The 15,630-nt window shown below is 40.5% G+C and overlaps 1 protein-coding gene and 1 long non-coding RNA gene across 5 annotated transcripts in view; one reads left to right on the top strand and one right to left on the bottom strand.

Moving 5' to 3' along the window:
* The window catches only part of MKLN1 (muskelin 1), a 173,277-nt gene extending 165,595 nt beyond the window's left edge, over window positions 1-7,682 (bottom strand). For both annotated transcript variants that reach the window (XM_047694932.1, XM_047694931.1), the window contains exon 1: window positions 7,534-7,682. In XM_047694932.1, the coding sequence (XP_047550888.1) occupies window positions 7,534-7,631 (98 nt within the window). In that variant the 5' untranslated portion in view covers window positions 7,632-7,682. The remainder of the gene's footprint in view (window positions 1-7,533) is intronic.
* A 107-nt stretch (window positions 7,683-7,789) lies between these two features.
* Window positions 7,790-15,630, top strand: part of LOC125080823 (uncharacterized) — a 104,879-nt gene continuing 97,038 nt past the window's right edge. Inside the window, exons 1-2 of one of the 3 annotated variants that reach the window (XR_007121492.1) lie at window positions 7,790-7,924; window positions 10,549-10,699. This is a non-coding gene — a long non-coding RNA (uncharacterized LOC125080823). The remainder of the gene's footprint in view (window positions 7,925-10,548; window positions 10,700-15,630) is intronic. The other 2 variants (XR_007121494.1, XR_007121493.1) reach the window with 2 other exon arrangements.

The following is a 15,630-nucleotide window of genomic DNA, read 5'->3' as shown; positions in this document are numbered from 1 at the left end:
CTAAAAAGTCTGCAGAAAGCAAATGAAAAGCAAACAGGAGTTTTACAGACTCTCATGCTGCTGGAAACAAAAGCAGGAGACCCTAGAAACAAGCACGTCTCTCAGCCAGGTTCCCGGAGGGCTACCGAGGGTGGGCAAACTACAGGTTTACAAACTGAAAACCCAGCTTCAAGTCAGTTCAGTTCTTGACTGAAGATCTATTCCCTCTGCCTGCCAGAAGACAGTGTAATTTGTACTTGTCTCTAAAATTCTGCATATGATGTCTGGCATTTAACCAAAAATTATCCTCCCAAATGGTTGCAATGGTGGTGACAGTAGTAGCAGTAGTAATAACAATTATCATTATATAATATACAACTATATATAATCATATATAATTATCATTATACTATCAGACACACCAAGATACTTCAGCAAAGAGGAAAAAGACAACAGAAATGATATACAGGTGATCCAGATAACAGTTTTCAGACACAGACTTTAAAGTTACTTGACTGATATGTTCAAGAAAATGAATGACAGGGACACCTGGGGGGCTCAGTGCATTAAATGACCAACTCTTGATTTTAGTTCAGGTCATGGTCCCAGGTTGTGAGATGGACCCCTGCCTCAGGATGGGGTCTGCTTGGGCTTCTCTCCCTCTCCTTCTACCCACATCCACCCCTGCTTGTGCACATGCTCTCTCTCTAAAAATAAGTAAATCTTTTTTAAAAAAAGAAAAGAAATGGGTGACAATATGGATATTTTCACCAAAAAAGAAAAAATTGCATCTATTCTAAAAGAAAGAGTCAAATAAAAATTCTAGCACTAAAAAACTGCTATAGCTGAAATCAAGAGAAAAAAAAAAAACAAAACAGGGGCATCTGGGTGGCTCAGTGGGTTAAAGCCTCTGCTTTCCGGCTCAGGTCATGATCCCAGGATCCTGGGTAGAGCCCCGCATCACGCTCTCTGCTCAGCAGGAAGTCTGCTTCCCCACCCCCTACCTTCTCTCTCTGCCTGCCTCTCTGCCTACTTGTGATCTCTGTCAAATAAATAAATAAAAACCTTTAAAAAGAAAAAAAAAAAAAGATGGGGTTAAAAGCAAACTGGACATAGCTGAATAGAGAACTGGTAAACTGGAACACAAGTAAGTAAAACCAATCCAGAATGGAATAAGGGGAGAAAAAAAAAATGACAGAGACACAGAAAAGCACAAGGGACATAGGGGGTATGACAAAAGCTATAATATAGATTTAGTTGAAGTTACAGAGGGAAGGAGAAAAAGAATGGGGCATAAACAATATTTGAAGAATATAAAATTTTTTTTCCAGAACTGATGAAAAGAGTCATGGTTCATGGGATGCCTGGGTGGCTCAGTCAGTTAAGTGGCTGCCTTCAGCACAGGTCATGATCCTAGTGTCCTGGGATCCAGTTCCCACATAGGGCTCCTTTCTCGACAGGGAGCCTGCTTCTGCCTCTGCCTGCCTGTGCGCTCGCTCGCTCTCTCTCTCTCTCTCTCTCTCTGACAAATAAATAAAATTAAATTAAAAAAAAAAAAGTCATGGTACAGATTCCCAAAGGGTCAAAAACCACAGAGTAAATACAAAGAAAGCCATTCTTAGGTGTTAATATCTACATCTCTAAAATGAAAATCTAGAAATCCCTCATATTTCTGAAGATGATTTTTGAAAAACTGAAATACAGCGGTCAGGTTGCCACAAACAGCTGATATGTATCTTATCTATATGTAAAACATCACATAAGTCACTGTATCGGGCTCCAAATCATGTATTCAAAACCTACTATATTTACCTAGAAATTAATGCAAATGATAGAGTCATATGCCTATCTGGAAAAAAAAATAACAATATAAAACCTCCTAGAATTTGATCAAAGATTAAAAACTATTTCTTTTTTTTTTTTTAAGATTTTATTTATTTATTTGACAGAGAGAAATCACAAGTAGGCAGAGAGGCAGGCAGAGAGAGAGGAGGAAGCAGGCTCCCTGCTGAGCAGAAAGCCCGATGTGGGGCTCGAACCCAGAACCTGGGATCATGACCTGAGCCGAAGGCAGCGGCTTAACCCACTGAGCCACCCAGGCGCCCCATTAAAAACTATTTCTACATAAAAGGAAACTGATGATGCTCAGAGATAAATCATAACATGCTAAAAGTCATATAAAGATCCAATTCTAGAAGTTGGCTCTGCATAAGGCCTCCATCTACCTCATATTCCTTTCATCTATCCTGGGTATCTTCATTTTTCTAAAGTTCTAAGATTATCAGACTGAAAATATCAGAACTTTCAGTGGCTAGTAAATCTCCTAAGCCATGCCAGTGTAATTTCAATTTAGGGCAAGAGGAGGACAGGAGAGTAAGGAGGAACATGACAGTCCCCAGTCTCCAAGGAATGGAATACCTCCAAACTAGTGATTCAAATTCATGGGTTTGCAGGAGTCTATGGGATTATAACAAATTCTCAAATTCATATGCACAATGATTTTGTCTATGGACCAAATAAATAATAAACCTCACAAATGTGTTCTATTTTTCAAGTATGTGATTAATAAAATAAAAATTCATTTAAAGACAAAAACTGAAGGGAGAGGGAGGAATGAGAAGGAATTATTAGGAGCAATGTTACTTTCGATTTATATAAGCATTGTTCAGACATCTCTAAGGACCTATCTCATCAAAACCCCATTCTTAATCCTAAATTGCTAAGGATAATGCCAAAATAACCCAGGATAGATTGAGAGTTTCCTACAAAAACAGCAGAAAAACAGATGGGCAAATACAACAAATACAACAATTCAACATCCAGGAACTCATCATAAATAAGTTCAAAATTTGTTTCTCTAAGGCAGTCTCGCTCAAAATGACCAAAGAACAACAAAAACAACAACAAAACAAAGCCCAGAAACCCTAAATGTTCAGGAATAGGAGACCAATTAAATAAAATACCATAAAATCATTACCGAAATTATAATGCATCACTAACAAATGATACAGAGGAATATTTAATATAATAAGGTGGAAAAAGAACACATAACAGCAAACAGAGGACAAAATCAAAATAAAAAATATAGTTACAACAAAATAACTGGAATGATATATGTCAAAACATGATTGGTTATCTTTGGATAGTGGTATTAAGGATAATTTATATTTTGTTCCAGCCTATATCTTGCAAATACTCCAAAACAGACTTAGGAGACCTTTTTTTGCAAACAGAAATAAATAGGATTCATTTTTAAATGTGAAATTTTAAAATAGTTGAAACAGGTTCATCTCCTATCCTGGTTGTCAAATTGTATCACTTTTACTGTGAACTATGAATCGCCTGTTAACACAAGGTACAATTTTAATGGTTTGATTTTAAGTAATAAAGAAGACTAACAGAAAAAAAGGTGGGGCGCCTGGGTGGCTCAGGTCATGATCCCAGGGTCCTGGGATCGAGTCCCGCATCGGGCTCTCTGCTCCATGGGGAGCCTGCTTCCTCCTCTCTCTCTGCCTGCCTCTCTGCCTACTTGTAATCTCTGTCTGTCAAATAGATAGATAAAATCTTTAAAAAAAAAAAAAAAAGTAAACACACTTAAAAATGTATCAAATTGTACAATCTAAAGTATTTAAGTCTTTCAATAACATGTAAACTACAATCATGCCATATCAGTGAAATTACCTAATGTGTACAAAATTTTCAAAGGTCCTCCCAGTTTTACATTAAAATCTTAAATGTCAAGACAAAATATATCTAAATATTGTTCTCTTTCTCTAAACCTATAGCACTTCTTATCCGTAGTCACAATTAGGCACATACTATAGACATGTAAAATACTGAATCAACTGTGGTAACATTAAGTCAGAAGGCCCAAATATTAGAATACAATCTCCTACCCTTTCAACTATTGGACCTGGACAAATTAATTTCTCTCTCTGAACTTCAGTTTCCCTAGCTGTAAAACAGACTAATATTTATTGTCAAGTGTTTGTGAAGACTAAATTAAAAAACAAAAAACAAAAAACACATGCTAAGTGCTAAGCATCGTGCCCAAAGAACAGAAGGTACTTAATAAACGGTAGTTACTAGAGGCACGTGCAATAGCTTTTAAGTCACGAAACTTGCCAAGCCATTTGGCATGTTACATGACAAGTTACTTAACCTTTATAGACCTCAGTTTCCTCATCTGAAAAAACGAAAAACAAAAACTCATCTTGCTGGTTTGTTCTAAGGATTAAGTAAAACTATACAGAAAAATCATCCCGCTTATAATAGGTGCTCAATAAAGTGTAGTTGGTATCACTATTAGTTAGCTACATCAAGAAACACTGAAGTATAGAGATTAGCAGGCTATAAAATATTTTTACATATAAACTCCCATGTAATTTTAACAATTAATCATCATTTAAATGTACTTCTCTGGAATGTCCGGGTGGCTCAGGTCATGATCCCAGAGTCCTGGGATCAAGTCCCTCAGGACTCGACTTAGCAGGGCTCCTTGCTAAGCAGGGAGTCGGCTTCTCCCTCTGCCTGCTGCTCCCCCTGCTTGTGCTCTGTCTCTCTCTCTCTCTGACAAACAGATAAAATCTTTCAAAAAAATATTTTTTTTCTTAATTCCCAAATTAAGTATAAATTGCAAAAAAAAATCATAATATGGTAAACTTTTTAAGCACACTGCGAAACAAAAGACCACTTTGTTAGTTTCAAAATAAAAATGTGCTATCTATAACTAGATCTGCTTTAATATTAAGGTCCAAATAAATCTAAAAGGACTAGAAGGAAAAAAAATTCTAGTCCTTGGACAGAAAAGACATATCTGAATTTTACCATTTTTTCCATGACTTCACATGTTTATACACAACTAAAATTTAAGTGCCTTTAATATGAGAACTCTTTTCCAATCTCTGAACTCCTGTCTGTACCTTCGTGCAGAAGCAGAACAGCACCTTTAACACTATGGAATATGAAGCGAGACTGCCTAGGTTCAAATCCTAACTTCATCTAGGTGTGTGACCTGAGGCATGTTTTAATCCCGCCATGCCCAGTTCCTCATCTGGAAAAAATAAATTCTTCACACAATTGTTAGGATTAAATGAGTTAATGCACTTAAAGTGTTCGTAAACGTGCCCACCATATGGAAGGCACATTATAAGTATTTCCTATTATTATTGCTTTATTATTCCCCCCTTGAAATGTCTAGATCTGTGACTCTTGAAATCAATAAATACTAGCTACCCAGTAAACAATTCCAACAAATGGCTTTACTTAAAATTAGACCTACTTAGGAAGTAACTAACAGGACTGTCACAGCAGTAAAGATACAGCAACCGCTATTAAAGAGGATTCTAGGGCAAAACCAAGGAAAGTCAATTCCCTTTCTTACACTTCCTATTATACAAAGCTGTAACATCCTTACTTGCTAATAGAAGTTCAGTACCAAAAGAGTTTTACAATTTAGGCATAGCATACACTAATCCAGCAGACAAAAAATTCTCAAACTCAAGCTCCACAATACTCAATTATATTCCTTCAAAGAACAAAGTTCCAATTACTCTTCTATTTTAATAGTTTAGTACTTCAAAATAAAAACTTTTCTGCATAAGACAGTAGAATATAAAGATTAAATATGACATTGTAAATAAAAGTGTCTGAAAGTTAAATATGCATTAAATACTAATTTATGAACATAATTGAGAAAATTATAACAACAGATTTCTCCAATTTCAAACAACTGCCTTCTAACCAAAACTAGTGCTCTGTCCACTTCAAATCTTGGGCCAGGATGAGACATAAGTCAGAGTAAAGTTGCCATCCCACTAAATGATCTCCTGCTTGAAATGCACTCTTTCCTTTTTATTCATAACTGAGATGGGACTTCTAATATCAAAGTCCTGCCCCTACACCACAAGTTTAAGGAGTGAAATCCTGGAAGCCCAACTTAAGACCAGAAAAACTTCTGTTATAAAACTTCTTTGAAGCTATTAGATCAAAGGATACCACCCCAATTCCCTACTGCCTGTGATCCTGAGTACAGAAAAATGCTAATTGTCTCCAGATTCAAGAATTTGTTAGCTTCAAAAATCAGAAGTACCTGGGCCACATTTCAACTCCAGCTGAGGGCTGGAATGTTTACCTGGCTCACTCTCAAATGAAAAGTTGTAGTCCAACATCAATCAGGAGGACAGGCATGCAGCAGCCATCAATAAGCCACACAGGCCAGACTGACCACAAGTCACTTGGCAGCCTTCACTGAAGCAAACCCTACTGAAGGCCTGACCGCCAACCCTTGACCTGGTGAATAGGACAATGGACTAGCAGTCAAGAATGTTATAGATTCTTCTAGTCACAGATCCTTTTTCAGATTCTTGAGTGATTTAACTGAAGAAATCAAATTTGAAAAAATGTAAAGACTTTTTGAAATACAGATGAAAAATGCTGAATATGCCTCACAGATCTAGTTACTTCACTTGTTGAATAACATAAAATATATATTATTTACAACTTGTTTTGTTTACAAAACCATTCCTGGCCTTGTGAAATGATGGGGGGGGGGACAACTAGCACTTTTCTTGAGGGTCTGCACAGATCTTTAAACTTCACTAAGCCAGTTTCTCTATCTGTAAGTAACATTGGGAGTTAACGTGCTCTTCCCTCAAAGATAAGCTAAAGATAAATACTGTATGAAAGTACTTTCAGCATTTCAGAAGGAATTCGTTTAAAAATAAATAAATAAATGAATGCAATGGAACTGGTTTTAACCCCAGATCAGGAATTCAGACCAAACCAGTGCTGGGAGTCAAATTCATTAAAGTCAGACTTTTCTGTCTATATTTGAGTTTCTGGGTTGGGAAACTGGTCTGTATTTCTATAAATCCCTGTTCTGAGCCATAATATAAGGGAACTCTTCTGTAATGTCCCAGCCCGCTCCCTATCTTTTTCAGAACTACCAGCCGGAAAAGACAACCCTCCGCAAATCCTACAAATCCTCCCCACCTGCAAAGATTCAGATGGATCCCACAACTTTTCAGCCCTTCGTGACTTGTTACCACTCCTCTGGAGGTAATCACTTCTAATGACCCCACTCAGGAACAATCACTCCTCTGCCCAGCTTTACACTCTGGGCTGAGCCGTCCGCCGTCTCCCGACAGCTCCGACGACCTTAGACGTCTTCACCAGTTCGCCAGACATCGGAACCTCAAAAGCTCCGGTTCCCGCCCCACCTCCCTTGAGCCAGCCGCTCCCCTGGCTCTCTTCAACCCCCAGATCCCCGGCACAGGATCACGGGACTCCCGGTTGTTCTACGCGCTCGGGATCCGCCGCACACCTCACCCCTTCCCCCCGCCCCGACCCCGCTCTCCCGGCCCTAACCCCGCCTTGAGACGGGGGGTGGGGAAGGCAAAGCTCTCCGCGACTGGACTGAGACTCGAGAGGCCAGGCGTCCCCCTACCAGGCCCTGCCTGGGCCTCTCGGCTCGACTGCCCTCCACTGCCCCCCTGGCCCAGCCGTGCTTATGCCGAAGAGTAGGGCAGCACGAGCTCAGGGCCCAGCACTTACTCGGGAAGGTAAGTGGAGGAGAAGGAGCTCCACTTGTGTAGCGCGTAGGGGAGAAGCCGGCACTCCGGCGCCGCAGCGACAGCCCCGCCAGCCGCCATCTTGTCAGCACCGAAGCGGCCGCCACCGACCGCCAGGCGCGCCGGGAGGAGGGGAGGGGCGTGGCCTGCTCTTAAAGGGGCCGCGGCCTGACGGGCTGAGCGCTCTCCCCTTCTCGGGTCTCGCCGGCTTCTTGGACAGCTGAGGCGCGCGCGGGTCCTCGGTTTTCTCCTAGAGTTTCCATCGCCTAATGCTCCTTAATAGACTGACACAAATTGGGACTGGACTGTGAGCACCTGAGGGCTGTCCTGGGCTTGGAGGGGAGTGGCGCAAAGGACTTTTCTTACAATCTGAGGTAAGGAGAAACCAAGAATGTTATAAAAAGAAACAAATTGTAGTTAGGAGCCAGGATGGGAAACTGAGAGACCGTCCTGGAAGAAGGGACGTCTTTGCGACTTTGGAAACCGCTGCCCTCTCCCGCGTATCAGTCCTTTGAGGCAGCGGCACCGAAAGGGAGCTGGCGTGGAAGACCTAGGATCCTTTCCCTCTGCCGCGGTGCTGGTTTTAAATGTCTCGCCCCGCGTTCCCGAGTCACATGGAGACAGGAAAAGGAAATGCTCGGGTGTCCTCTCACCCTGTTCTGTTTGCGGTTTGTGAGGTGCCCTTCCTTGTAAACATTTGTTGCGTGCTCTCTCACACCAATCCGTGCACTCGGCTTGCTCAGTCATGATATTCACCTACAGACCAGGAAAAACAAAACAAAACAAAACAAAAAACCCTTAAGGAGCTGGGGAAGCCGTGTGTCATCGTTTTTTTCCAGCTGTTAAATCTGCCCGCTTTTAGCTCGCACAGAAATTTCATGCAAAAGTTGAGACAGAACAGAGTTGTTAAAAAAAAAAAAAACAAAAAAAACAGAGAAGGAATAACAGCCCAGGTGCTCTGAATGCCAAATGGGCATCACGTGAGCTTCTTATCAGAAAAGGAACATTTGCTCCAAATATCTGGCAGCTTTAGATAATGCTCCCATCAGGTACCCGTTTGTCAAGGTTATGCACGCTTAGTTCTTGGCTTAGCCACTGCAATTAGTCACTTACTAAAGAAAAGGTTCCACCCCGAAAAGCCATGACAGTGTCTTCATCTCCACCTGACCCACAGAAGAACTCCTGCAGGGAGTTTTCTCAGTGAACGACCAACTGAGTTGAAACACTTCAACAGTATTCTCTTCCCAATTATTAAGCTGCCCAAAGCTCCTCAGATCTTTTCCTGACCTCCCGTTACTGTAGGGGAAAACTTAGCAGTGGCCTTTGCTGGAATATCAGATCAATAATGCCAAAAAAGGGGCGCCTGGCTGGCTCAGTCAGTAGAATATTCCACTCTTGATCTTGGGATTGTGAGTTCGAGCCCCACATTGGGCATAGAGATTACCTTAAAAAAAAAAGTTTAAATCTTTGAAAAAAAGAATGCCCCAAAGAAGGCCAAAATATGTTAAATCTAAATATGTTAAATCTAAAATCACATGCGCTTTGGGTATTGCAGCGTGTTGGAAAAGTATTTGTTCCAAGAGAATGCTATGGTCCCAGTGACTCAAGTTGGGAGTCTAGAGATGGGGGAGAGGCCAGAGAAGGTTGGTCCCAAAGATGCTTAGTGGTTAACTTTGGGAGAAAGAGATACTTTGAAGGGGAAAATTTTAAGATGGTGACTCAGTTCAGTTAGTTAGGGGCCCTGAATTCACTAACCACACCTCTTACCCTAATGTAAGTAGAGTCTTTGTTCTTTTCCAGACATAGAGTTACAGTTTCTGAGTGATCCTTTTATTTTTTTTTTTATTAAGAGTCTATTTATTTATTTATTTATTTGACAGAGAGAGTGGGGGGTGAGGGGCAGAAGGAGAGGGAGAGAGACATTCTCAAGCAGACTCCATGCTGAATGCATAGCTGGTCATGGGGCTCGATCTCACGACCCCAAGATCATGATCTGAGCCGAATCAAGAGTAGGATGTTCAACCAATTGAGCCACCCAGGCGCCCCCAGTGATCCTTTTTAAAAAAACAGATACAAGCCAGTTCTTGAGATGACTTTCTGTGACTTTCTATTCCATTTAAGTGATACGGAGATCCCTGAGCAGAGGCCTTTCATATCCTGCCTTGATTACCTCTCCAGCCTTCTCTCTTCTTTCTCCCTTACAAGCTTTATTCCTGCCAAACTAAACTAACACACTGAATTGGCTCCTGTAAGTTCTGTGCTCTCTCTGGCCTCCAGGGCTTAGTCGTAGCCCTCTACCATTCTTCACCTGGCTAACTCCTGCCCATTTTTCAGATCATTTCATGCTGGAAAATCGTTCCTGATCACCTATTTTGAGGTTAGGTGCCGTTTTCTATATTTCCCTCCTTATCCTAGCAAATATCACAATATATTTTAATTTCCCCTTTTTTCTATTCTCTCTTCCTAAACTGTTAACTCCCATGTAGGTAGGAGTTATGCATATCCTGTTCACAGTTGTATCCTCAGTCCTATGAGAATGTCTAGTACATAGTAAGTGCTCAGTAAATATTTATTGAAGAACGAATAAATTACACTTAAAGGGAATTTGGGTTGCAAAGGAAAGAGAATGCCAGAACTTCCTAGACAGCAAACATGTATCTCCTGAGGTGTGATTGCCGTGGAGAATGTAAAGACCCAGGATAGCGTGGCTTTCCTGCAGCAAAGACTTTACAAATGGTACAATAAGTTCAAGTATTCATATGTTAACATAAATATAGACATGGTGCTATACTGAACTCAAAATTTATGTAAATGTAAAGATAAAATAGAAGACTAAAAAATTTCAAAATCTGCGAGAATCTACTAGTAGCTCAGGTCTCTTAGAGATGAAACTTAATATCTTCCTCTGCCTTTGGGGCATTGCCTTATGTGACAGGGTTCATTGTAAGGATACATGGAGAAGGCCTGGAAACTGTCAGTAACCGTTTAATTCCTCTAGGTCCCCCACACTTCAAAGATTGAGACAAACCAGTAGCCTCATGGAGAACTGGATAATAGATGATTATTTTTCCGAGATCAACAGCTCCAGTGACCCAGTCATCTTGTCATCCCTTGAAAACAATCATCTTTTACTCTCTGATGCCTTCTCGGTATGCTTCTCATAGTACATACTTACCAGAAAAAGTAACTGATTGTATTTGGTTTGTCACCATTCACTATCTTTTCCTATTTAAAAAAAAAAAATGGGGGGGGGGACTTATTAAGAGGCTTTGATGTACCAGGCTTTGTCTAGATGCTAGTAAGACGGAGATAAACAAGTCAGACAAGGGCCCATACCATTCTGTTATGGTAACATAATAAATGAGTCAACCAGATCATTTTAGTCTGTGCATTTGAGTACTAAGAAAAGACTACACTGGAGTAATATTTAGATTGGATGGTAAAAGAAAATTCTCTAAGAAGGTAATAGTTAAATTAAGCAAATAACCTATATGGTAAGAAAGTACAAAGGCTGGATAAAAACATTCTAAGCAGAGAGAATAAACAAGTGCAATCAGCTGAGACAAGAAAGGAGTTGGTATATTCAAATAATAGAAAGTGTGGCTGGAGCATAGTGATGGGGGAGAGTGAAGTCAGAAAAATTGGTATGGTAAGGAGCCATGACGTGGAACTATATGGAGAGACCTACTGCAGGGACTCAAGGCAAGGAGTAGCAGTATCCATTTTAGATTTTATAAAGTTCACTCAGAAAATGGGTTGGAGAGAGGAAAGAGTTGAAGTGAGAAGACTTGACAGGAGGTTATTATAGTAGCCAGGCAAGAAATGATGGTGGCTTGGACTAACAGAGGAGATGGAGAACAGAGGTTGAATTGGGACATATTTTAAAAGTAAAACCAGCTAGACTTGCTGGTGGGGGTGGGGAAGGCAGGCAGAAAAGGAAAAAATCAAGGATAATCCCTGGGTTTGGTGTTTGCATCACTAGGTAGATAGTGATGCTTTTATTGAAAGGGGAAGATTTAGAGTTAGAATAGTTTCAAGGTAGAAGGATCAAGAATTTTGAATTCAGACATTCAAATGGCCAAGGGACACATGAAAAGATACTCAACACCACTAATCATCAGATAAATGCAAATCAAAACCATAATGAGATATCCCTGCATACCAGTCAGTATTACTAGTATCAAAAAGACAAGTAATAACACGTGTTGGCAAAGATGTGGAGGAAAGGAAAGCCTCGTACATGGTTGGTAGGAATGTAAATCAGTACAACCGTTGTAGGAAACAGTATAATGTTCCTCAGAAAATTAAAAATAGAAATAGCATATGATCTAGTAATTTCACTATTGGGTATATGCCCAAAGAAAATGAGAACACTGATTTGAAAAGATACATGGGGTGCATAGCTGGCTTAGTCGGTAAAGCATGTGACTCTTGATCTCAGGGTCATGAGTTCAAGCCCCATACTGGGTATAGAGCTTACTTTAAAAAAAAAAATGAAAAGATATATGCACCCCTATGTTTATTGCAACATTATTTACATAGCCAAGAAATGGAAGCAGCCCAAGTGTCCATTGCTACATGGAGGAATAAAGAAATATGGTATATACAGGGGCACCTGGGTGGCTCAGTGGGTTTAAGCCTCTGCCTTCCGCTCAGGTCATGATCCCAGCCTCCTCTGCTCGGCAGGGAGCCTGCTTCCCTTCCTCTCTCTCTGCCTGCCTCTCTGCCTACTTGTGATCTCTGTCTGTCAAATAAATAAATAAAATCTTTTTTAAAAAATGGTATATACATAGACAAAAGAATGAAATCTTGTCATTTGCAACAACATGAATGGACCTAGAGGGTATTATACTAAGTGAAATAAGTCAGAGAAAGACAAATACCATATGATTTCACCTATGTGGGAAATCTAAAATACAAAACAAATGAACAAACAAGCCACCAAAAATCAAACACTCTTGGGGCACCTGGGTGGCTCAGTGGGCTAAGGCCTCTGCCTTCGGCTCAGGTCATGATCCCAGGGTCCTGGGATCAAGTCCCACATCAGATTCTCTGCTCAGTGGGGAGCCTGCTTCCTCCTCTCTCTCTCTGTCTGTGTCTTCGCGTACTTGTGATCTCTCTCTATTAAATAAATAAAATCTTAAAAAAAAAAAAAAACACTCTTAAATACAGAAAACAAACTGTGACCAGAGGGAAGGTTGGTAAGGGGATGGGTGAAATGGGTGAAGGGATTAAGAGGTACAAAAGAAAAAGAAAAAAAAAAGGAAGTGTGGTATCAGTGTTATACAGGGGATGTCTAATAGATATCCAAGTGGAATTGCCAAGGATGTAATATGGAGAGTCTATATTGGTCAGAGTCTTACATCTAGTCACCTTATAGGCATTTGGCCTTCTTTTTATCTAACCCTATAGTGGTTGCTTATTTTGCCTCAGGCACTGATTCCTGAGTCAGTAAATTTTTCTCTGTGTAGCAGAATCACTGTAGCTCCAAGTATAGCAGGTCTAGATAGAAGAAACCATCGGTGGCAGCCTTCTGCAGAAGAGGATGTACAGGCTCAGGGATAGTCTATGGAAAGAAACTTAAGAGTATGTTTTGAAAATCTTAGTTTTGTTCCTAGGCCTGGTACTTTTCTAGCCATGAGAACTTGGGAAAGTCACATAACTTATGGAAAATCAAAACCCCTATAATATTTTCCACCCCTATAAAATGAATTTAATCAAATCTATCCTGTCTACTTCACAAAGGAGTTTTGAAGATCAAGTGAAGGAAGAGAACAATTATTGAGTATCTAGCTTGCCTATTATGAGATAATGTAAGTTCTCATTTAATCCTCAGAGAAACTCTGAGATATAAACTTTTTTTTAAAAGCACATGCTTCTTTTTTTTTTTTTAAGATTTTATTTATTTATTTGACAGACAGAGATCACAAGTAGGCAGAAAGGCGGGCAGAGAGAGAAAGGAGGAAGCAGGCTCCCTGAGGAGCAGAGAGCCCACTGTAGGGCTTGATCCCAGGACCTGGGATCATGACTCAAGCCAAAGGCAGAGGCTTTAACCCACTAGCCACCCAGGTACCCCGAGATATAAATATTTTTATCACCCTTTTACAATCAGAAAAATAAGACTCAGAAAAGTTAAATACTTGTTGTCTTTGGTTTGCTTTTTCACATGTGTGAGACAGAAGAGAGTGAGGTGGGGGTATTCCTTCCCCTGACTTCCTTCCTGTAAGGTCACTTTGGGCTGACTGGCCCTTTTGACCAGAAGTCACAAGTCCTCTTCCCAAGTGGTCTCTCTACACAGCTCTCTGGTTCTGGGTTCCAGTAACCACTCCTACCCCTTGCTTCCTGCTGTTTCCTGGTGTGTTCTTGCACTTTTATAAAGAGTTCCTTTATTAAACCTCTTACATTGCCCAACTTGAGAATGCCATCTGTTTCCAGCTGGGACCTTCACTGATACAGAAACTTATCCAAGGCGGTTTAGCTAGTCAGTGACAGAGCCAGAATCTCTTTGGTTCAAAAGCTGGTCCTGTTCGATTGCATCCCATTCTTCTCAAGTGGAAAGAGACAGAGTAAACTATAAAGTACTATTCAGATATAAGATGCCGTCAAATAAAAAAAGACCACCGAGAGTTAGAAGGCAAAACAAATTTGGCTGATTTATTTATTTCCAGGCAGGAACACATCAGGCTAAGGGGGAAAAGAAGGTGTTTTTATTTTTATTTTTTTAAAGATTTTATTTATTTCTTTTATTTGACAGACACACAGCGAGAGAGGGAACCCAAGCAGGGGGAGTGAAAGAGGGAAAAGCAGGCTTCCTGCTGACCAGGGAGCCCGAAGTGGGGCTCGATCCCAGCACCCTGGGATCATGACCCAAGCCGAAGGCAGATGCTTAATGACGACTGAGCCACACAGGCACCCCCAGGAAGGTGTTTTTAATTATAAGGAAGGGTTTTCATGATTGTTATGTTCACTAAAGATTAAAATATACCTTCTAAATGAGCTGGAATAAATCAACAGCTCTGTACATAATTAGTTAAAACAAGCCTTATACTTCAGTGGCCAGGAAAAAATAAATCTTCAGAAAAGTCCTGTAAGGGTCTTATTTTAGCTGACATGGGGTCGTGTAAAGTTCATGGGTTTTTTTTTTTTTTAACAATTTTAGGTGTTGAGGAAAGTAGAAGCACAATACAGCATTCAGTGTGCCATCTCCTCGGCAAGCTCTGCTGTAAATGGAAGAATTCCCTTTTACAATATTTGGCCACAGATGAAGAAACTAATACCCAAATATGCTAGATGTGATGTCTAAGGTCATTTACACAACTGGCCTTTTGCAGATCTGACTCCATAACCCAAGTACCTGATTCTCAGTGCCTTTGTTCCTCATGTAATTTTTTTTTAATTTTTAAATTTTTTTATAAACACATAATGTATTATTAGCCCCAAGGGTACAGGTCTGTGAATTGCCAGGTATACACACTTAACAGCACTCACCATAGCATATACCCTCCCCAATGTCCATAACCCCACCACCCTCTCCCTACCCCCCTTCCCCCAGCAACCCTCAGTTGTTTTGTGACATTAAGAGTTTCTTACGGTTTGTCTCCCTCCCGATCCCATCTTGTTTCATTTATTCTTTTCCTACCCCCCAACCCCCCACGTTGCTCCTCATATCAGCGATATCATATGATAGTTGTCTTTCTCCGATTGACTTATTTTGCTAAGCATAATACCCTGTTCCTCATGTAATTAATGGGAACTTTTTAGGACTACTCCTACATTATTCTTCTTTATATCCTCCTTAACTAGCACATAGTAGATACTCAGCTATCTCCTGAACTGTATGTCTTAGTTCCTCCTGAGTTTCTTCTCACCAACTGTCTTAGGCAGTTAAGTCTGCTGTAACAAAAACAGCATAAACTTTGTGGCTTAAATGACAAATACTTATTTTTCGCAGTTCTGGAGGCTTGGAAGTTCAAAATCAAGGTGCTTGTAGATTCAGGATCTGATGAAAGCCCTCCTCCTGATTTGCAGACATCCACCTTCTTTCTGCCCCTGACCCCCCAAAATGCATGTCCTTCTTACA

The sequence above is a fragment of the Lutra lutra genome, chromosome 11 (assembly GCF_902655055.1).
Source record: "Lutra lutra chromosome 11, mLutLut1.2, whole genome shotgun sequence".
Taxonomy (NCBI): Eukaryota; Metazoa; Chordata; class Mammalia; order Carnivora; family Mustelidae; genus Lutra; species Lutra lutra.
The sequence above is the reverse complement of the archived record's forward strand: the minus strand, read 5'-3'. Positions and strand labels throughout refer to the sequence as shown.